Here is a 21,540-nt window from a genome sequence, read left to right as displayed (position 1 = left end):
TCGTTCCTTGGACCGCGGCAAATTAGGCTTCCTTCAGGCTCTCATGGGCGTTGGGTGGCTCCCCCGATAACCCCCCACACACACACATACACACACAGAGAGAACTAATGGGGTAGAGAAAAGTTTGACTTTTCCCAATCCACGATATGCCTGCTGCATGCCATCTGGGTAGACTTGTGGTTTGTTCCAAACCTGGAGATACGAAGGAAAGCAGTGGAATATCGAAGAATGAACAGATGATGTGAATGAGTTGATCCGAGCTACAGGGAGCATCTGTCTGAAATTTAAAAAGAAAATAGAGATGGGAACTGAAGCACAGGAGAATTTGTAGGAGCAACCTACACTTTAACACCCCACTTCACAAAGTATAGCTTGCCTTTCCTCTTTCGGGTACGATACGGAGATGGTTTGCCGTGTCGTTTGTTTAGGTTGCGATTTTTAAAAAAAAACAGATTCACAGAACTAGATCGTTTAATCCCACGGATTTGCATTTCTCTGCAATGTGTATCGCGTGCTTGTGTGTATGTGATGGCATAAGAGATGCTTCATTGTACAATATTTTATGGGAGGTGGTGATTTTTTGCATGACGGTCGCTTTATTGTTTTCATTCTGAACTGCTTTGAGACGTATCATGATCACAAAAAGAGAGAGCAGAGTACTTGTTTGCAAAATAAAACTGAAACACCGAAAACATCGCAGGTCCCTTTTCATGTTCTGTTTTCAGCTAGTTTGCCGGAAGAGAGTCGTTTCAATCTCGATTAATGAATGCAGTGTTAAATAAAAGTTTTTAAGAGAGTTGAGTAGGGGTGTCCAAAAAGTCAAGATGGCTGCCACAAGGACGTGATTGAAGCCTCCCTTCTTTTCCGCATGTATCATGCACATCATGCATTTTTAAAGGGGGGGGAGGCTTAAATTGCCCAGCTGTGCTTGCTATCTTGACATATTGTATCCTAACGCCATAACTGCTGAATTATATGGTTTGCAATTATTTGGGATGCTACCTTGCTGTAGATCTGTAGGTGCTTCAAAACTGGCAGGACTGCCTGCTCCACAGTTACAAGCAGGTGCAGACTATTTGCCCAGTCTCTCCTTTGCTTTTATTGGCCCTGAACCTTTAGGATTTGAGAAGCTGTTTTCAACATTGTTTGTTCTTGGAGATAAACTAGGCTGGAAACTAGGGTGGCTGAAAGCAGTTTGTCCACAGACCAACCCAACCCAACCCAACCCATTCAACTCCAGTGCACGTTCTGTGTCATTTCCAGGTCAGAGAAATAATTTTGCCCTTCCAGGCCTTGAAGGAGGGCAGTGATGTCACGACATGTTCACGGGCCTTCTAAATGCAGGGGAGTGAAATGTCAGTTGCTCAGCCTTGCTAATTGTGGCAGCTGTTGTGAGGAATGCAGCAGCCAGGGGAAACCCTGCACTCAGCCAGGTGATAGGAGGAGAAGTTGTCTGCTGTTTTGTTGATATGAGGAGAGAGCTCCGGAAAAGGGAGGCCAGCAGGGCTGAAGTCTATGTCCAGTCTTAAAATAGCCAGCCTGCTGATCACAGGGGAGGTCATTGTCCAGAGGTATGGGGCTGGAACACAACAGGCAGGGATAAAAGTTTAAAGACACCCATTGCAGGCACTCACAATCACATGCCACGTCTGGCTTATCCGGTGCATATGGAAGCATTTATTTAAGATAGAGGTATCTGTGCCATAGGGGGAAGTGGTGGCTCAGGGGCTAAGGCTCTGAGCTTGTCGATCAGAAAGATCAGCAGTTCAGCAGTTCGAATCCCTAGCGCCGTGTAACGGAGTGAGCTCCATTACTTGTCCCCAGCTTCTGCCAACCTAGCAGTTTGAAAACAAATAAAAATGCAAGTAGAAAAATAGGAACCACCTTTGGTGGGAAGGTAACAGCCTTAAGCGCCTTCGGTGTTTAGTCATGCCGGCCATATGACCACGGAGACGTCTTCGGAAAGCGCTGGCTCTTCAGCTTTGAAACGGAGATGAGCAGCGCCCCCTAGCAGTGGGAACGACTAGCACATATGTGTGAGGGGAACCTTTACATTTACCTTATCTGTGCCATGTGTACAATATGAGCTCTCTCCTCTCACTAGCTGTATTTAACATTTATGTAACATGGATCTGCCTCTACCGAGCTCCACTACAGACCACGAAGCCACACGCTGTTCATCGGATAACAACTCTTAAAATGTAATTACCGTTTTAAAGAAACTAAGTAATCGGAATATATACAGCTTTCCTATTACACTTTATCTACACCAGGGCTTCTCAAATTTGGCAACTTAAGATGTGTGCAATTTAAGAAATTCCACAGTCAGCCAGTTAACCATCTTGGCAGTTTTGAGAAATATTGATCCTGCACCAAACAGGAGGCCAATTAAGATATGGACCCTTATTAGCTCCCTTCAACCTGTCATCTACAAGGGAAAGAGCAATTGCTCCATTCCACCTGGAGAACCATAAAGCATCTGTGGGGCTTCACAGAGTCTTGGTCCTTAGAAGGACAGAGAGCTTGATTGGGGCAGCTTCCTCCCTGGACTAAACCTGCCAGATATGGATATCTCTGGCATCCGCTTCTGCTCTTCTGCATTTGTAATGGAAAACTCAGGAACCTATTTTTGCGTCAGGCTTGTGTGTCTTCTCTTCTCCCTCCAACTCTCTGAGTAGCCTGCTGTTGATTGCTCTTGTTTCCTTGACAGCTTTGTACATCTTCCTCTCCTCCTGCTTCCCTTTGCGAGACACTTTTGTGCCAGCTCAGGTCATTCAAGCTGCCTCTGCCAGCTGGCTGAACTGAGCCTTGAATTAAATTACGTCTGGAAGTCTGGCATGCGGAGACCCCTGGGGATCAGCTTGGAAGCGGCGGCTGCAGTTTCAGTGGTGGGCAACGCCCCGGGTTGGGGAGGAAGGGGGCTTTCCATTGGCCAGGCTGTTGTCACTCAGTGGATTGGTGCCATGTAAATGCTGCAATTGACTCCCTGAAAGGAATCTCTTGAAGCATAGAGAAAAGAAAATGGGTGCAACGGACGGTTGGCCATGGTTGGGTTAAAAAAAAGAGCCAAATGCTCATGCATTTTAAAGACTGTCTTTGAATAAGTGAGAGGATAAGGTTGTAACTATCCCAAAGGAAGAATGTCAGAATTAAAACAATCCCCTCCCCTGAATTTTAGACAATCCTGTAATAAATTTGAAAGGGGGGGGGAGATTGGCCTCCCTTTCACTTTCAAACTGTGGACTTCCCTTTTAGTAATATATGACACCTTTTGTTTAGTAAATTCAAAAATTCTCACACTTCCAGCTTCTACCTTACTCACTTCCACTAGGTTGTCTTGATTTATTCACTGCAAAAGTGACTGTGATATTTGGGGGGGGGGGGGTTGAGGTGGGGGAAGGGGAGGTATTTTTTTAACTGCCGATCTGAAGTTGATATTCCCAGTAGTACTTTTTAAACACTGCATGTTTAGTGTTACATGTTAGATTGTTTGTTTTCTGGTTAAGAATCACTGGTTGAAAATTGTGGTGATGATTTTTGGCTAGGTTAAAATACCTTATTTTATGGAAAGGTTATCCCCTATTGGAGGCATCTTGGGTTCATAGCAAGGACTGTAGGGTACCCCACCTTGAGTTCATAGCAAGGACTGTAGGGTACCCCACCTGGTAGTGAGATTCCACTGCAGACATCCCACAAAACCAGGGGAAGTGGTCCTTCAACTCCTAACTAACTGTAATTCATGGTTCCCCAGATGCTGTCTCCGTGGTAGGGGGCCACATGTCAGCTCCGGCCAGCTCAGAGGCCTGGAGCTGCCATTCAGGGGAGAAGACTGGGCCAGCTGCCAAGACTCACCATCCCACCTACACAAACTGAAGAAATTCATGCTAACAATCCATGATTAATTGCCGGGTGGTTTCGCTCTGGGACACAAGGTGATGGGTGTGCACATGCGTGGGGTGCGGCTTATCTTAATTACCAATGTAGCTATAAAAGGTGGTGGGAAGCACCGGGTGGCAGCTCTGACAATTTATTCATTGCCTTAGTGCTTTGTTGGTCAGTTTGTGCCGAAGGAAGAATACAAACTGCATTTACAAACCGTTTCTGTGTTTGGCCTTCGGAACCTGACAATAGGTGGTGGTGGTTGTTGCTGTTGTTATGGTTGGTCACACAGTTATCTAAATGTTTAGACTGGATTTGGCGTTTTTGTCTAAGTATTGCAGGGATGTCAAACTGGTGGCCCATGGGCCACATGTGTCATGCGCACCCCAGCTCCGCAAAAGAAAAAAACATCACGATGCCTCATGTGACAGCAACGTGACACGGCGAGTTTGACACCCTTGATGTATTGAGTCCTTCCCAAAAAGAAATAGGCAGATGTTGCTTTTTAATAATATGAAAGGTTTTTAATCACTGGATGTAAGCTGTTCCAAATAAAAGTAGGTTTTGAAATGACTGATGGTGATTTTATAGTACAAAGTAGTCCTCAACTTATTGCAGGTTGTTTAATGAGCTTTGAGAGTTACGATGGACTAAAAGAAAGTTCTTAATGACTCATTCTTGAAGTGATGATTGCCACATCAACCCTGTGATCCCATGATGGAGATTTGGCAACTGGCTCCCACTCAGGACTGATTGCAGCATCTGCAATCATGTGATCATGCTTTGCACTGGTTTTTGCCATTTTCTAGCAAAAGCCGGCAAAAAATGTTCAGCGAATAAAATGGGTTCACACAACCATATGGTTCACTTCACAACTCTGTGATTTGCTTAAGATCACTATAAAAACAGTGGGGTCATGTGGTGCCTCAACTTAGGACCACAACAAATTATGAAATTTGTTTCCAGCTGTGGTCATAAGCCAAGGACTACCTATAATAATATTAATAATAGCCAGATGATCAGACTGGATTTGGCACTTTTGTCCACCTATCGAGTCCTTCCAATTGACTTGGGATATGCAAAAGTATCCCAGTTGTAGGTCATTGCTAGGTTTTATCTTTATCCACTTTCCCTTCAGTCTTTGCAGAAGTTGACTATGAAGTACTTTTCCTTGCTGGCATTCTGTCTTAGGAAGATAACGATGATTCGTCACACAGTCACCCAGGCGTTTAGACTGGATTTGGCATTTTTATCTCCCTATCGAGGCCTTTGCAAAGACTTAGGTTAGGTAGCTGTTGCTGTTTGATGGTATTCTTGTAGGATGTAAGCTTTATTATTATTTGTTATCATTTATTATTAATATTATTTTCCCAGGAGGAGTTGTCTTACTTGGTTAATCTTTCAAACTTTGGAAGATTCAAATAATCAGTGGGTGACTTTGAACATGAATATTGTCTCGTGTTCCTTTTGCATAAGATCTCTTAAGGGGCGGAAGAGAAAGTTATGTTATAAAAACCGTTTTCAAATCCTTTTTGTTCAGAATACTGCAAACCCTTTTAAAGCCACGCTTCTTCTTTCGTTTTGTGACAACACAAAGAAATGATTGCTTTGTCCCTTATATAAAGCATCTACCCTTTGCTCTTCACTCAGGTGGAGACATTTTCCTGATTTTTCAAGCTTACACTTGACAAAAGGCATGCCCCCAAAAGGGAAAATAATAGTAAGGTTCTAGTTCTTATGACTAATTGTTGTCAACATCTACTGTTGTCCTCAGAATTTTCCCTTTGCTCTTATTTATCTGTTTCTGGTTTGTATCGAGGCCTGTTGAAATAACAATCTTTCTCTCTTTCTTTCTCTCTCTCTCTCTTTTATAGCGGAATTAGAGTTTGTACAGATAATCATAATTGTGGTGGTTATGATGGTCATGGTGGTTGTCATCACGTGCCTGCTGAATCACTACAAACTCTCTGCAAGGTCCTTCATCAATCGGCCCAGCCAAGGACGGAGAAGAGAAGAAAACTTATCATCGGTAAGGAGGTTGGGCCCCCCCAATTCATTATCAGTTAAGACTTTCCTATTTGTCAGCCCATCCAACCGATAGTGTCCACGGAGGATGGGGTGAAGGAGATGGGCAAAATGGCAAGCGCAGCACCTTGAAGCCCCATTTGCCATCTTGCCTTTCGTCTCCTCGTTCCTCCAAGGCATGTTGCAGATCCCGATGCCTTTAAAATATTAAAGGTGAAAGATAGTAACCTTTTTTTATATACCGGCGCCTAGCGCTGGCAGTTCTAGCAATCCTCAGTTATCATCACTAAGCAAATTTCCACAGGTCATTAATTGAACCACAACTGCTGACTTCCTGCCGACTTCCCCATTGATTTTGCTTCTGGGAAAACAGTAGGGAAGTTGCAAATCACGACCACGTGACCGTGGGGTGTTGTAATGGTCAGAAATCCAAGCTGGTTGGCAAGTGCCAGGATAGCATTCACATGATTACAAGGTCCTACAACAGCTGGACCTTGTTCAGTGCTTAGTTATTTCAAGCAGTCACTGAATGAGTTGCCATTAACCAAGGACCTCCTATATTTGATACAGCTAAGGATTTGTTTGGATGTCTAAACAGGAGGGGGGGGAGTATCATTTACTTTCTTGTGCCTTTGAGGAAGGATACGCCAAGAGCCCCCACCCACCCCACTTGTGAGTATTTGCTTGGTGGCAAATAGGTTATCTCTGTCGACAGTGTGAATGACTTCTCTGAACAAAGCTTTAGATTCCTATGTTACATGTCACACACATTGATATGGGTGAGGGAAGAATGAGCAAGAACTGTTATCCATGGAGCGTTTATAAGGGCACTTATCTTTTAAGCACCCCCAGAAAGCTGCTTTGCAAAACAGCATGGCTCCCCCACTTCTAAGGCAGAAGGGGTTTTAGCGATAAAATTCTTCTACTGCTCCATTTCGCTTTCACCAGGAATTTCCCTCTGTAGCCCTTTTAAGTTTATATTTTCTGTTTTGACTATTTACATTCAAAAGGGCGCTTTTTCACTTTATGATTTTATAAAGATGACATGTATTAAAAGCTAATTATAATAATTTATCCCAAACCTTACTATGTTTTTTTCCCCCTTTTAGAATGTTTATTTTTAGTAGGCTTCTTTTGTGGATCATCCCTCCTGCACATAGCTTTCTAACCTCCCACCTCCTCCTCCCCCCCAAAAAAAACCCCACCGTATTAATCCAATAAGTTTCTTAATAATTAATTGAAATAAACTAAATTAAACTATACAACAGAGCAATGCAGGAATCCATCAGAGCCTAAAGGGTGCCATTCTCCTGCATGTGATTTCAATTTATATTTAATTTTATGTCACAGAGTGGTGTGGTGGCCTAGAGGTGAAGCTCTCACCTCACAATCAGGAGGCTGTGAGTTCAATCCTAGGTAGAGGCAGATATTTCTCTCTCTGTGCACAATGAGAATATATCTGCTGAAACAATCTCCGCATTGGTGACAGGAAGGGCATCCAGCCAGTAAAGACTCAGCTCCATTCAGTTGCCCAAGACTCTACCCCACAAGGGATTACAGGGTCTTTAAAAGAAGGTGGTGATGATTTAATTTTATGTCACAATTGAGTGGGACATAATGTTGATTTAGGATGTGAACCAGTATAAGGTTGGTTCTAGAATTTTTAATCTGGATTAATTCATCCAGATCAAAAGCAGTGTGTAGAGGAGGCACAAAGCTCTTAAAAAATGGAAAGGAAAAAGAGAAGGTCAAAAAGTCTCAGCTTCTCAACTCAGTAGCAGCCTTTAACTGCCTTCACCACACAAGACTGTCAGCTTGACATCAGCCTAAAGAACTGTAGAAGCAGATGGAATAATGCAATAGCTTTCCTCACTGCTAAATTAAATAGACACCAGGGAGCATAAGGCAATGATATACTCACCACTTAATAAATCTGCCACGGGATGATGAAATATAAACATTTTTATGTTTAACTGTGACTCTATCCTCTCTGGCTAGTAGGTGTGTGACTGTTATCAGGCAGATCTTTAACCCACGCAACTTGAATTTAATGGGAGAGGGGAGAAACTCCTGTTCTGAATGCAGAATTGACTGCTTGGAGCATTTGGGAAGAAATTCAAGCCCCAAACAGTGTGTTTCACACCAGAAACAGAGCTGTTTCACATGCAAAAACCTAGCCAAAATGCTCGAAACAGCCTTTTTTGTGCACTCAGGCAGTGTAGTTTGATCCAAGGGACAGCAGGGTTCGTGAATTTATATGCTTGAAACGATTCAGGACTTTTATTAAATGCCACGTATAGCTTTCCATTTGAGGAAACTTTTTACCGTCCTCCTTACATGCTAATCTTGACCGGCTTGTCCCCTTGTCTACCTGACATGATGAGAAGACCTAGACATCAAGTTCCTGATGTTGTTTCAAGGCTCGTAAACCCAACAAGGATTTTCTTGACTTACATCAAAGTCCCTTTTCCTCCTTGTGCCTAACCAGGGCACAAACAGAGCAACAGTGATAGCACTTACACTTATATACCGCTGCACAGTGCTCTATAGCCCTCTCTAAGCGGTTTACAGAGTCAGCATATTGCTCCCAACAATCTGGGTCCTCATACCTTCGGATCCCTGTTTTTTTCCTGCCCAGATCTGCATGATACTGCCTTCACCTCAACCTCAACTCTTAAGTGAGACAATCTTATATTATTCCCTGCTGTACCCTTGCTAAAAGAATTGTTTTCCCCTTTAAGGTGGCTGCATCCAATGTCAACTTGCAAGGTGCATCAAGCCTTTTGTGACCCATTATATCAGATAGCATGTTGGGTGACCAGCTGTAACTGGGACCAGTGAGGCAGTTATTAGCTGTTTTGGGGCCTCTGGTGCAGCCTCTGATCAGCCCCATTGTCTGTCATTGTGCTGTTCTAAACACAATAACTCTTTTGATTTTCATAAGGTGATAGAGCAAACAAATGTTCCCTTCGTATTTCTTTGGCCACCCTCCTGTAGCTTCACACAAACAGTTCCCTCCAGCAAATCCTTGTCTATCAGCTGAATATGATGGATAGATGTGACGATTTTACATCCCCTGTGGAATGGTGGGAACAATCAGTAGGTAGTAAATTTAAGCGGGGGATGTATCAGAATTGCTCAGTAGTGTTAGACAGCTTTGCTGGCTTGGTTCCTTGCTAGTTTTGCGCATGGCTGAAATAGTGTAACCGTTGAGTGAACCAGTTCAAAACCTACCCCATTGCTTCCAAAATATAACCCCAAAGAATCTGTAAGTCAGTATAAAGAAAGCCTTTATAGAGAGGGGAAAGGAAGGAGAGGAAAATCTGAAATAAAAATGGTGTCTTTGGTTCGGCTCCCTTTCAATCTATGGTTTAATCTTATTGAAGTATAGTCATTCCGGAACAGATGTAAGATAAGAAGCCAGCTAGGGTTTTGAGATAACAGACATGCCTGCAATCAGACCCACTCTATACCTGCTATAATTGACAGATCCATCCATACAATTTATATGGTTACCCAACTTACAAAAAAGTGACTCTGGCCTGCAAACCAGTGGTGGGATACTGCCGGTTTAACAATTGGTTTGGTGAGCACACACTTTGCTCGTGCTTCGTGCGCATGCGCGCCAAAAGTGCTTGCTGGCAGCGCTGAAAATAGAGCATTTAGAAGCTCAGCTACTTACCTTCCAAGTCAGCAATGATAACTAGAACAGCAGGGGGGGGGAATCAGCTGTGCCACGCGATTGAGATGAGCTAGAAAGCAGGAAATAAAGGGCAGGATAGGGCGGGTGGGCGGGGCCAGCTGATCGTCAGAGCTACCGGTTCGCCTGAACCGGTTCGAACCGTCTGAATACCATCTCTGCTGCAAACTATAAAAACTACAACATAAAACATTAATATATATTTTTAAAAAACCCAAAGAACAGATGTTTGTCCTTTCAGCTAGTGATGTGCTGAAGTGGAAGGTTAACCAAGCCAGGTTATTCAACTAATCCTTTTCTGTATTATGCACAGCACACACATAATCAGGATACACATAATCATCAGCAATTGAGGACAGATGCAACAGAACAGGGAGCAGCGATGGGAAGAACAAATCATCATTTTTGTCCAATTCAAGGAAGGTGGAGGATCACACTTTTAACTCAGCCTGTGATGTCTCATCCAAACACAAGATCCAGACCAAGATTGGTCTGAGCATGAAAACCTTTTGAAAGCTACTATTGCATATTGTTTGAGACAAAATAAGTTTGTATGCCTGTCTTCATGAAAGTGAGTGCCACATACTTACATTGGGCTACTCTTCAGTAAATCTAGAATTGGCTGGAATCTAGAAATCCACTCTAGATTTATAATAGGACAAACATGAAGCATGGGGCAGAAGGGCCCTGATTCAGCTTGCGGTGAGTTTCACAAAGTTGCAGTTATCCTTGTTAGGATTTTGAATTAGGACTTGGAAAATCCAAATTGATGTCTATCCTGAGCTATGAAAGTTTATTGGGTGGTTTTGAGCCAATCACTGCCTCTTAGTGTAGCCTACCCTTATAGGCTTGTTGTTTGGGAGAAAATTGCAAGAAATGTTACTTAGGCTGCCTTCAGTTTCTGGAAAACAGTCAGGATATGAATTAATAAACAAATGAGACAGTCATCTCTATATAAGTGTAAAATGACTTCCCTGGAACCCTAACCCAGGGGTGTCCAAACTTGGGAACTTTAAGACTTGTGGACTTCAACTCCCAGAATTCCCCAGCCAACCGGCTGGGGAATTCTGGGAGTTGAAGTCCACAAGTCTTAAAGTTCTCAAGTTTGGACACCCCTGCCCTAACCTGAAAAAGAAATTAATGGAATAATTTTGCTGGAAATTTTCATATATTAATGCATTGCTTGTTTGCTTTTCTTTACTTTTTTTAATGAAATCTTCACTTGGTGAAACACGGTTATTTCTTACCATCTGAAGGTGCACCCCCTAATTTTTAGTACACTGGTTATTGTTTGTGTTAAATTAAAAAGAGAAACCAAATTTCAGGTCCCACCTGAATCTGTAATTCCGCAGCGGCTCACAACAGCTTTCTGAAATACGGATTTTTTTTTATTAGTTACATCAGTCAAATGCTGCAACCGAATTAATACGCCGTATGAAATCAGTGCTGGCAATCCGTTATCTTTCACTTCAAAGGAGTCCCTTATCATATACAGAGGCATTTTTGTGATATGATTTGCTATAAAACAGAAGGAAGGGGAAAACATCTGGAGTGGTTCATTTCCATATAAATCACTTCTTTTCCCCTTCTTAGAGTAGCAGCACTGCCTTGGGGCTTTATGAGTGCAGAGCAGAGTTTTAAAACACAATGGAACAGAATGCATTCGATAGGCATTTGATGCCTAAATATACTGCAAGACAAGCTGGCACGGCATACTTCCACCTTTGAAACCATCTTAATTTTAACTTATTTTGCCTATGTGATGCACTGAAACCATCGCAGAGTGCAAAAATAGAGGATTTTTTTTTTCATCCCTCCAGAGTTGACATTGGTTTGGGGGAAGTCAGGTAAAACTTCACAGACAGGAACAGTATATAATATAACACCCTCCCCACCCCCCCTACTGATCTGAACAGACTAGCACCCTATCTCTTGCTACTTATAACTTTGGGAATTTCAATCCAATTTGCATTCATTATGCAAAGTTTGTATAACTCCCTTATTGTGTGATAATTGCCAATTATCAGGTAGTTTGGTTTAGATGCACACCAATACATTTGTCACCCCCTCTTCTGGTTTCAACTGGAGGTACAATTTTCATTTTTGCTCGTTTTCTTTTTAAAGGCATGCGTGGCCATGCAAATACTTGAATCAATATGTTGCAGATCCTGAAGTCTGAATGAAGAAGCCGAGAACTCATTGATGAAAATTCCCTGGGGAAATTCAGATTTGGATAAAGGGAAAATCCACATCTAATGTTTATAATCCCATAGAGCTAGAATATGAAAATTCCAAGCATATGTCACAGCTTGAAGGAGTATAAATGATTAGATTTCAGTGTGTTTGGGCTTTTCCAAGTTCTAAAGCTAATTGTCCTTACTGTATTCCACAGCTCCCATTTTAACCAGTTCTCCTGAGAAGAGTCTCTTTTGTGATTTACAACTTTCTAGACAGTCCTCTTAAATTTAATGACCAATAAATGCATTTGAATTGCAACAGGGCTCAGCTGGGAAGCACTTTTTAGACATTCATGAAGAGCAAGGTGAAACAATATGAATTAAGCTTTTAAATATGCGCTAAAATGCTTGCTTTGTCTTATAAATTCTTATTTTGGGGGGGGGGGGGGAGAAAAATTGCAATAGGAATTTCCCAGTCCCTGACAAAAAAAGTATTAAGTGCATTTCAGTGAAAGAAGAGACAGAAATAATAGGGAAATGGAGAATTTGGAAGGAAATCACACTCATTTCTTTTTGTGTCTTTCTACTGCTAATTAACAAGAGGTTAAGAACAAAGGATACTTGATACTCATTATTCTCAATAAAAGCCATGGATTGAGCTGTCTTGCTGAAATCTGACTTCCACCAATAAAGAATCATGACAGAAACATAGCTTACCATAAAGGCCTGATTACTTAACCAATATATTGAAAAAAGCAGCAACATGAATATGGAATTGTGTTGATTTTTTTTTTGTCTTCGATGACTAGTTGTTTCCCTTTGGCTGGGCTTAATCAACTTTATGGGGTTACTATGAGGATTTAATAGAGAAAATACAGGGATGTCACCTTGAAATCCTTGAAGAATAACAAGATTAAATAGATATTTCAATCAGTGGTTATTTTCTTATTTTTTTTAAACAATGCCCTCAAATAGTATGCTGCAGATCAAAGTGTATTTTGAAAATAAATTTTTGAAAAGGAGTAGTTTTGCCAGAAGAGTTCAATTAATAAAAAAATAATCACTCACTTTCCTTAATTTCCCCTAAATCAGCATTTGGATTTGAAAGCCACACACTACTAATAAAGGCTTATCATTTTTAATACTCCTGTGTTTTAAAATAGGTTGTAGACACTAATGTGATACGCCTCCTTTGCAACTCAGAGAGATCTTAAACCTATGAAAAACATAGTTTGAATTTTGTCACATTCAAAACCTTCTGAAATATCATTAGACAAGAATCTGTTCTGTCAGCTTCCACTCTTAAGACAACTATAGTCCCTTGACCCGTTATGCTCAATATCATTGATGTCAGGGTTCCAAGTAACACACACACACACACACCCATGCAAAAGATGGCTTCCAGGCCTGACGATTGACTTTTCTTCAGGGTGCAAAATGGGACAGATGTGCTCCTCAAACTTCTCCACAATAGGCAGGATCAAATATTTGTCTCTAGGTTTTACAAAAGTGTGTGTGTGGGGGGGGGGGGGTGTTAAAAGACAAAATTGGTAATTTAAGTCTTGTGTAGGATTGCACGTGATACCTCTTGATTCTCAAAGGGTCACCACCTCCAATATACACTACGTAAACCTGACAAAACAAAACATAAATAAAATGAATAAAATAAACAAAATAAGTAAAATAAATAAATACAAAATTATATTGGAGATGGTGACATGTGTCAAAGTTTCATTTTAATATATACCGATTAATGTAGGTTCATAGTGACAATAAAGTTCTATTCTATTCTATTGTATTCTTTATTCTATGCTATTCTATTCTACTCTAGTCTCTATTCTATTCTTTTCTGTATTCTATTCTATTTCATTCTCTATTCTATTCTATGCTATTCTATTCTCCATTCTATTCTATTGTATTCTCTATTCTATTCTATTCCATTCTCTATTCTATTCTATTGTCTATTCTATTCTCTGTTCTATTCTATTCTATTATCCATTCTATTCTATTCCATTCTCCATTCTATGCTATGCTATTCTATTCTATTCTCTGTTCTGTTCTATTCTGTTCTCCATTCTATTCTATTCTCTATTCTCTATTCTCCATTCTATTCTATTCTATTCTCTATTCTGTTCTATTCTCTGTTCTATTCTATTCTCCATTCAATTCTGTTCTCCATTCTATTCTATTCTCTATTCTCCATTCTATTTTACTCTCTATTCTGTTCTATTCTATTCTAGTCCCTATTCTGTTCTATTCTAAAAACATGCTGTCTTCCTTCCACTTTTTAGGATGGCAGCTTATGGCCTTCGGAAAGCACAGTATCAGGAAATGGTGTAACAGAGGTAAGGAACGGACATGAAATAGTGGATAAAGCCCTGCTCCTTGGTTTGCATGGCAACCTCATGTATTTTTTCTCTTCCTCCTCTCCAGCAGCAAGTCTATACACCAAGGCCTACCGACAGACTAGCAGTCCCATCCTTTTTGCAGAGAGACCGCTTCAACAGATTCCAGCCAACCTACCCTTATATGCAGCACGAAATTGACCTGCCCCCTACCATCTCCCTGTCGGATGGAGAAGAGCCTCCTCCTTATCAGGGGCCCTGCACCCTGCAGCTCCGAGACCCCGAGCAGCAAATGGAACTCAACAGGGAGTCGGTCCGAGCCCCTCCCAACAGAACCATCTTTGACAGTGACCTGATAGATAATTCAGTCTACGGGGGGCCCTGCCCTCCGAGCAGCAACTCGGGCATCAGCGCCACCTGCTACGGGAGCAACAGCCGAATGGAAGGGCCTCCTCCCACGTACAATGAGGTCATTGGGCATTTCCCGGGATCTACGTTTTACCAGCACCAGCAGAACAACACTGGGGTGCCTTCGTTCCCTTTGCCTTCACCCATCAGCAATCTTGAGAGCACAACAATGTGGAACAAAGAGAAGGACAAACAGAAAGGGCACCCTTTTTAAAAGAAAAAAGAAAGGAAACACTCTGCACTTCTTGATAAATAGGAGGGGGGGTAGTATATGGAGACGGAGAGGCGGGGTGGTGGTGAAACCAAACGCCCTTCTCCACCTCTGTGTAGTATAAATATTTACATGTTATGTTTTGTCCGAATGCACAAGCCAACAAAACTTGCAAATACATTTCTTTGTTGAGCTCTGTTAGGAAGATTTTGATTTTATTTCTCCCCCCCCCCCCTTTCTAAATAAATCTACAGCAGTCCTTCCCCGCCCCCTCCTCCTCCTCCTCCTCCTCCATTTCCCTTTCCCCAGTTTTGTATCTAGTTGAATCGCGTGCGTGGATGCTACGACTCGTTTTATTTCACTTAACTTTAAAGATTGAAAAAAAATAATATTTGCACAAAAACATTTGTTTAAAAATCTGCAATATATATATAAATATATATATTAAAAAAAATAAGAGAAACTGTATGTGTGTGAGGGGTGGGGAAGCAGGAGTATTTTTATATTAGAAGAGCCTATTGAGGGTGGGGGGAAATGATTTGTTGTGGTTTTTTTTTCTGAACTTAGAATATAAAACATGGCAACTTTTGAGAGCCAATTCAAGAAAGCATGTATGACGTTGTAAAAAAAAAAAGTGAGAAAGAGAAAAACAATAGGAAAAAAAGAGAAAAAAAACAAAAGCAGGGGTTTAGAATTATTTATATAAATGTTGAAATTTTGCACTATTTTTTAATATAAATGTGTCAGTGCTTGTGTTGGTTAGAAATCTCTTATATCCTGTCTACCATAAAACTGTTGAGGAAATTACATTGAGGTCTGAACAGAGTCATGGGGGGAGGGGGGGAAAGAAGGACTGCATCTTGTGCGAAATTTTCTTTTTTTAACTCTTCAGAGTCACATGACCCTCTCTTAGACCTCTGGTAGTTCCTTGACACCTATCGACAAGTACAGACGGATGCCTATAAAAGAGACTAGAACGCACCATATATACATGTATTTCATTAACTGTGAAGGGGCCGAGCATGTATAAAAATTGCCCCTTTAAAAGAAATGAACAAGGTAAATTGCGCCCAAGGACCACAGTTTCCCCCTCTGTGCTTGAGGGTGTGCTTCAAAAGGGGAAGAGGCCATTTCTACACCTGTGAGTATATGTTTCTCCATTGATCCGATGCTTATGTATTTTCTTTGTACTGGGTTTTATTTTTTATTTTTTGCATTTGTGTGTTCATTCCCAGGCTTGTCAAGCAGCATAATGCTTACATCATCCTACATTCCCTATGAAATCATTGTGGTTTTTTTTTTTTAAAGGGAACATTTATCATGTGAAATTGATTTACGGCTATTGAAAAGCATGAAAAAAAATAAGGATTCAAAAATGAAGAGCTTAATCGTGCAAAACGTTAAGCACCGTGGGTTATCCCAGTTGGGCTGGAGGGCCGTTCATCCTGGGCTTGTGGGCAGTTAAAAACAATGCCCAAGCAGGACCTTCTCCCCTTGACATCTCGACAGCTTGTTCTCCTCTTCTTTTAGAGTAGAATTCGTCTCAGGGTTGAAGCCAAAGGCGATCTCTTGCTTAGATAAACTACTTTTTTGCTTCAGAACTTTGAAGCACCTAGGTGTTTTCACATTTTGCAAAATCAAGCCCTCCAAAAGGCAGATTGGAATGGCTGTTCTGTTTTTATTGTCGTGTTAATTTCAGGAAGGCCATAAAAGCATACCCGGTCATTAAATTATTTTCTTTTTTTTAATGACTGGGTGTTGGCTTTTAATTGTCATCATTTTATTTTTTAATGACAAAATAATATGGCGCTGTCTCTGCTTAAGATAATAAAAGGAGTGAAGGAATATTAAGATTAAGAAGTCCTGCCTTTGAGATTCATAGTGCTCCTGGCAACATGGTCCAGCCACCCTGCTTTTTGCAAAGATTTTAAGTTTTATCAGTGAAGGTTGCTCCCATGGCAAAGCTATGGTCCCTGTGCGGCTTTAAACAATTTTTTATATTTTTTTAAGTAGGAGGAGGGACCAGTGACAAGCCCTACGCTTGTCCTATTGGGTCCACAAGTGGAGTTTACTCTAAAACACTTTTCGTTTATCCCACGGTTAAAGGAAGATGAGCTTTGTCCTTCTTTACATCTGCTAATCTGAGTCTGCAGATTAGCCAAACGCAGTTTGCTAGTTCTACCTTGCATCCTGCTAAGTGGAGGAAAGAAACCACTCGCCCCAAATTTTAGGTTCAAACTAAAAAAGAAAGGTTAAAAAAAAGAATAGGGAAGATATTAATCCCCCACTAAATCAGCATTCCACTTAGCTGTTCACAATAGCGACGGGCACTTGGGCCTAATAGTTGGGTTTAAGGTAATTGCAGGCAGCCCTTTGCTTCATGGTCCGAAGTTCCATCTATCTTCATGTGTCACTCCATCCTGAAAGAAACGGACGGGGTCCTGAAGATTACCCTTGCCAAATTACCTTCCCCTCTTGACTGCTGCCTTTGATTGTTAAGCGTGTTTTATTTATTTCAGCTGGGAAATAGGGGAGACATGTAGATGGAAATGTTTCAGCTACCATGATGTATTCAAGGCAAAAGATATCATGTTCAGGTTCTAGAAGCAAATCTATAACCTCTTAGCAATATTGGCCTGTGTTTGCCATCTGCGATCAGGATCTTCTGGATCAAGGGTGCACTTACCTTGTGGATCCTTCTGGATCAAGGGTGCATCTAACCTTCAAACCAACAAATCAGCTCGTGTCATCTGCTTCTTTAAAGCATTGTCTTGCTCTCTCTCTCCCTCCCACCCTTCCTCCCTCTCTCTCTTTGGATAAACCATTTTGTCTTTTGTTTACCCTTTTTCTAAGGTATAAAGGTCTGCTTGGTTGTTGTTTAATCCACATCAGAGGTGGGTTGCTGCCGGTTTGGCCCGGATCAGGCGAACCGGTAGTAGTGGTAGCGGGAGGCTCCGCCCACCTGCTCGGACACTTCTGCGCATGCGCAGGTGTCATGAGGGTGTGCAGGAGCGTGCCCAAACCAGTAGTAAAAAAATTAGCAACCCACCACTGATCCATATGGTTAATTCATATATGATTTGAGTAACAGAAAGTGAAAGGCATAAATGACAAAGAGGAAGAAGAGGAAATTGTTCAGACATTTCCAGATTATCAATCTCTGGATTTCTCTAGACAATGCACAACGTTTTAAGTTTTAGCTAGGAAGGTAGTCGGTTTTTCCAAAAACAAGCCATCCTGGGTAGACAGCAGAGCTTTGAACAGAGTAGAGGCTAGAAACCTGATCTCATCCTATTTGCACAGACTGAGGAGAACAGGCCCATCGGTGTCTCGAGTTCCAAACGACTATCTCGATTTTTGCTGATCACTAAAGGGTATCAATATTCCTGTTTCTAATTATATCATCCGCCTTTGATCAAAACTGTGAAAAAAAGGCAGTTGAGCTCACTGGACATCTTTAGCTGCTGATAAAAGCAGGGGTTCCCAACCTTTTCTATACCTCGCACCCCTAGAACGCTTCTGATATATTCTCGCGCCCCTTACAAAAATAGATAATGATATGCATATAATTATGCTTACACACTATAATTTTGAAACTTGTAAACCCAAGTTTTTGTACCCCCTGCAATATCATCTCACACCCCACCCCCAGTTTGGAATCCCCGTGATCAAGGAACAGCTATCGGGGGCCAGTTGAGAAGTTGGCAATCTTTATGACTACACCATTCCAGACCTAATTAGCAGAGGGAACTGTAGGTGTATACAAGGAGGTGTAATTTGGTTTTTGCCAGATGCTAACTAGGAAGGTAACATAAATGAAAGATATAAAGGCAATAACTCTTGTTTTTATGCGATTTTTGTATTACTTGAAGAAGAAGAAGAAAGACTTGAGAGCAACCTGACGTGTTTTAAAGTTTTAAATAATTTGGGATGCTATTTATATATATAAATATATAAATAGCATCCCTTTATTATATATATATATATATATATATATATATATATATATATATATATATATATATATATATATATATATATATATATATATATATATATATATATATATATATATATAATAAAGGGATCGTAATGGAACTATAGAAATGAACATTTTAAGAAAATGCCACCTTTTGGGGAGGGGGGCTAGGAATAGACAACCTCAATCTCCCTCTATATAGCTCCTTAATAATAGCTTTACAACAACTCCAATTTGCAGTTTTTTAAAAAGATAAAAACAAGGAATAACTTATCTTCCTGTGAAAGTCAAAGAATTTATAGACTTTTTAAAAATGTATCTTTCCTTTATGTAACATGTCTATTTAGTGCCTTATTAAAAAAAAACAGTAAGCCTCCCTTTTTTTTCTTTTGCAAAAATAAATAAAAGAGGGGAAGATTCTATCATTGGTAGTGATAGGAACTTCCATAGTATGGTCACTTTTCTTTTCGATCAATCCTGGTATTTCACTTTTTCTCTTTTTTAAAGTCTGTACACTTGATTCCTTTACATCCAGTCTAATGTATTTATTTACATGAAGCACTCTTTGCTCATCTTTTGCCATGTGCTTGGTAGGTAGCATAAATACCTGCTATGCACATATCCTACCGTAGTAGGTAGTAAAATTGTGGTAGAGAATATAATCAAGAATGTCAACCAAAAGAAACCCTCTTGAGCCAAAATTAGTAAACAGTAATTTTTGTGGGTTTTTAAAAACTTTTTTTCTCCCTCCTTTGATCTGTGGTTTTTACTAGACGCCTCTATACATAAATACAATGCCTAAATTCTCTACCATAATTAAAGAACCATCAGCATGGCTTCAAGATACTAAGTCACGGGAGTGCCTTGTACAAAATGAACCAAAATTTGGGACTGGTGTTGAGTTGGCATTGTTGGGTGCACGTTACGATCATGGCCGTGCAATGGCACGGGGGTGTGGGGGGCATGACAGGTTGGCCAGAGCCTTTCTAAGTTTGCCAGGGTTGTTCCACCATAATATGGTGAAAGCAAACTTTCCTCACTTGCCTTGTGAGGTTGGCCAAACGAAACACAACAGTGGAGGAGAAAGAAAGGGATAAATAGGAATCGTAAAGAGGTGGAAGGAGTGGTTTGCACAAGTGTTTCTGATATTCTAAAACTCAGCTACCAACTTTGTTCCTGTCTCTTCTCTACGTTTATCAGAAGACTTGATACATAGCAGTGAAGAAAAGAAGTGACTTTTCCGTCATTGGGATGAAGTGGTATGAGGGGAAAAAATACTTAGTTCCACTTCTCTGTGTCAGCTTCTATTAACTGGACAAGAGCAGGATCAGAAAAAAAAGATGGCATCTTTTCCAACAAAGAAAACAGATAGGATTTATTACAGCAGGACAAAATGAAATGTCCAACTTTGCTTATTTTTTTTCTGAGCTGCTAATTATCTTCTCTTCCCTTGTGTCCGTACTTCCCATGGGAATATTTAGTTGACTCAACCAACCACATTGTTAATATCCATGATTGTTGCAGATCCATCCATTTACTTGCCCGTTTGGGCTTTCAACACCTGTCTTGGGTTAAGAAGGCCCCAGTGTATTCTTATTCAGTGAGATCTCTCTTAAAAATAGTTTATTGAGATGGACGTCTTCTCCCCATTCAAGGTGTTTTGGCCTCAGCCATGAAAGTATCTATTACCCCATTTGTCCTTTCACTAAAAAAACTGGGAAGCCGAGTGTGCATTTTAACATAACACAAATGCAACTTCACGGGTTGTTGTTAAGCCATTGCCTCTTCTGACAAGTATTGCTACATGGAAAGCAGACATTCGATCATCAAAAATAATTTATTCCCATGCCACGCAATTCTGCAATTGTTTGGTTTTTAACCAATCGTGAATCAACTCTAGGAATTCTGCTGGGTCCCTCGCACTTAATAGAAGTGCGACCATAGGAATTCAAAAACCTGAATTCACTTGAACAAGGAGTCCCTATTTACTGGGCTTCCTTTTTTCACACCTGCTTTAAAGGTTCCCGAATCAGTTCACCTTTCTCTGCCATTTTTTTTTTCATCTCCGCATCTGTTGCAAATAATTTTGTGATGAAGTCCACAGCACCAATAAGCCGGTAATCTTGCTTTATAAACTTTTGTGTTTTTTCCAGTCCTGCAAACGTGATCCCAACACTCTTTCACTCCTGATAGAAATTATATTAAGAATTCTTTTGTATGTACTTTACAGAGTATACTTTTTCATCAAAAACAGAAGAATATTATGAAATTATCTTCTTTCCCATTAAATTGTAAACCAAGCCAGGTGGGGAGGGGGCGTTCATTAAGTTACATGAATCTGGCTCTTTCTTGACCAACAAGCCAGAATGATAAAGGATTATTTGACAAAATACCAATAACATGTTCGCCTTTGACTATAGAATGGAGACTGACAGCTCAGAAAGAGGTCAAATGAGCAAAATTGAATGGCGGAAAAATAGGCTTAGTTTATATTTATCAACCTGTAGCTACCTGCTTATTTGTTAAAAGGTTTAATGGTCAAATCAGATTGTATTTTAGAAAAAAGATCAATATTTCCTGGTACATAAGAAAGCCAAAAAGCATTATTAAGACCAAATCCAGTGGAAAACAACTCTTGTGATGGAGAATAATGGATTTGGAAATAATAGTGGCGGGTTTGAGCAGGTTCTTAAAATTATACAAGATTCACAGTTTCTACATTTGTAAATCTTAAGATTTAGAAATTCGATTTATTAAGGTAGGATGTGAAAATTGATCATAAGTGATGAGAAGAATAAAAATATCACCCTTGAGAA

The 21,540-nt window shown here is 40.5% G+C and overlaps 1 protein-coding gene across 4 annotated transcripts in view; it reads left to right on the top strand.

The window, feature by feature from the left end:
* Nucleotides 1-18,699, top strand: part of PMEPA1 (prostate transmembrane protein, androgen induced 1) — an 84,198-nt gene extending 65,499 nt beyond the window's left edge. For 2 of the 4 annotated variants that reach the window (XM_081948887.1, XM_081948889.1), the window contains exons 2-4: nucleotides 5,754-5,908; nucleotides 14,073-14,126; nucleotides 14,215-18,699. In XM_081948887.1, coding sequence (XP_081805013.1) covers nucleotides 5,754-5,908; nucleotides 14,073-14,126; nucleotides 14,215-14,748 — 743 coding nt within the window. In that variant the 3' untranslated portion in view covers nucleotides 14,749-18,699. Of the gene's footprint in view, nucleotides 1-1,244; nucleotides 1,264-5,753; nucleotides 5,909-14,072; nucleotides 14,127-14,214 lie in introns of those variants that run through there. The other 2 variants (XM_081948890.1, XM_081948888.1) reach the window with 2 other exon arrangements.
* The last annotated feature ends 2,841 nt before the right edge of the window (nucleotides 18,700-21,540 follow it).

The sequence above is a fragment of the Natrix helvetica genome, assembly GCF_964273705.1.
Source record: "Natrix helvetica genome assembly, chromosome: 3".
Lineage (NCBI taxonomy): Eukaryota > Metazoa > Chordata > Lepidosauria > Squamata > Natricidae > Natrix > Natrix helvetica.
The sequence above is the reverse complement of the archived record's forward strand: the minus strand, read 5'-3'. Positions and strand labels throughout refer to the sequence as shown.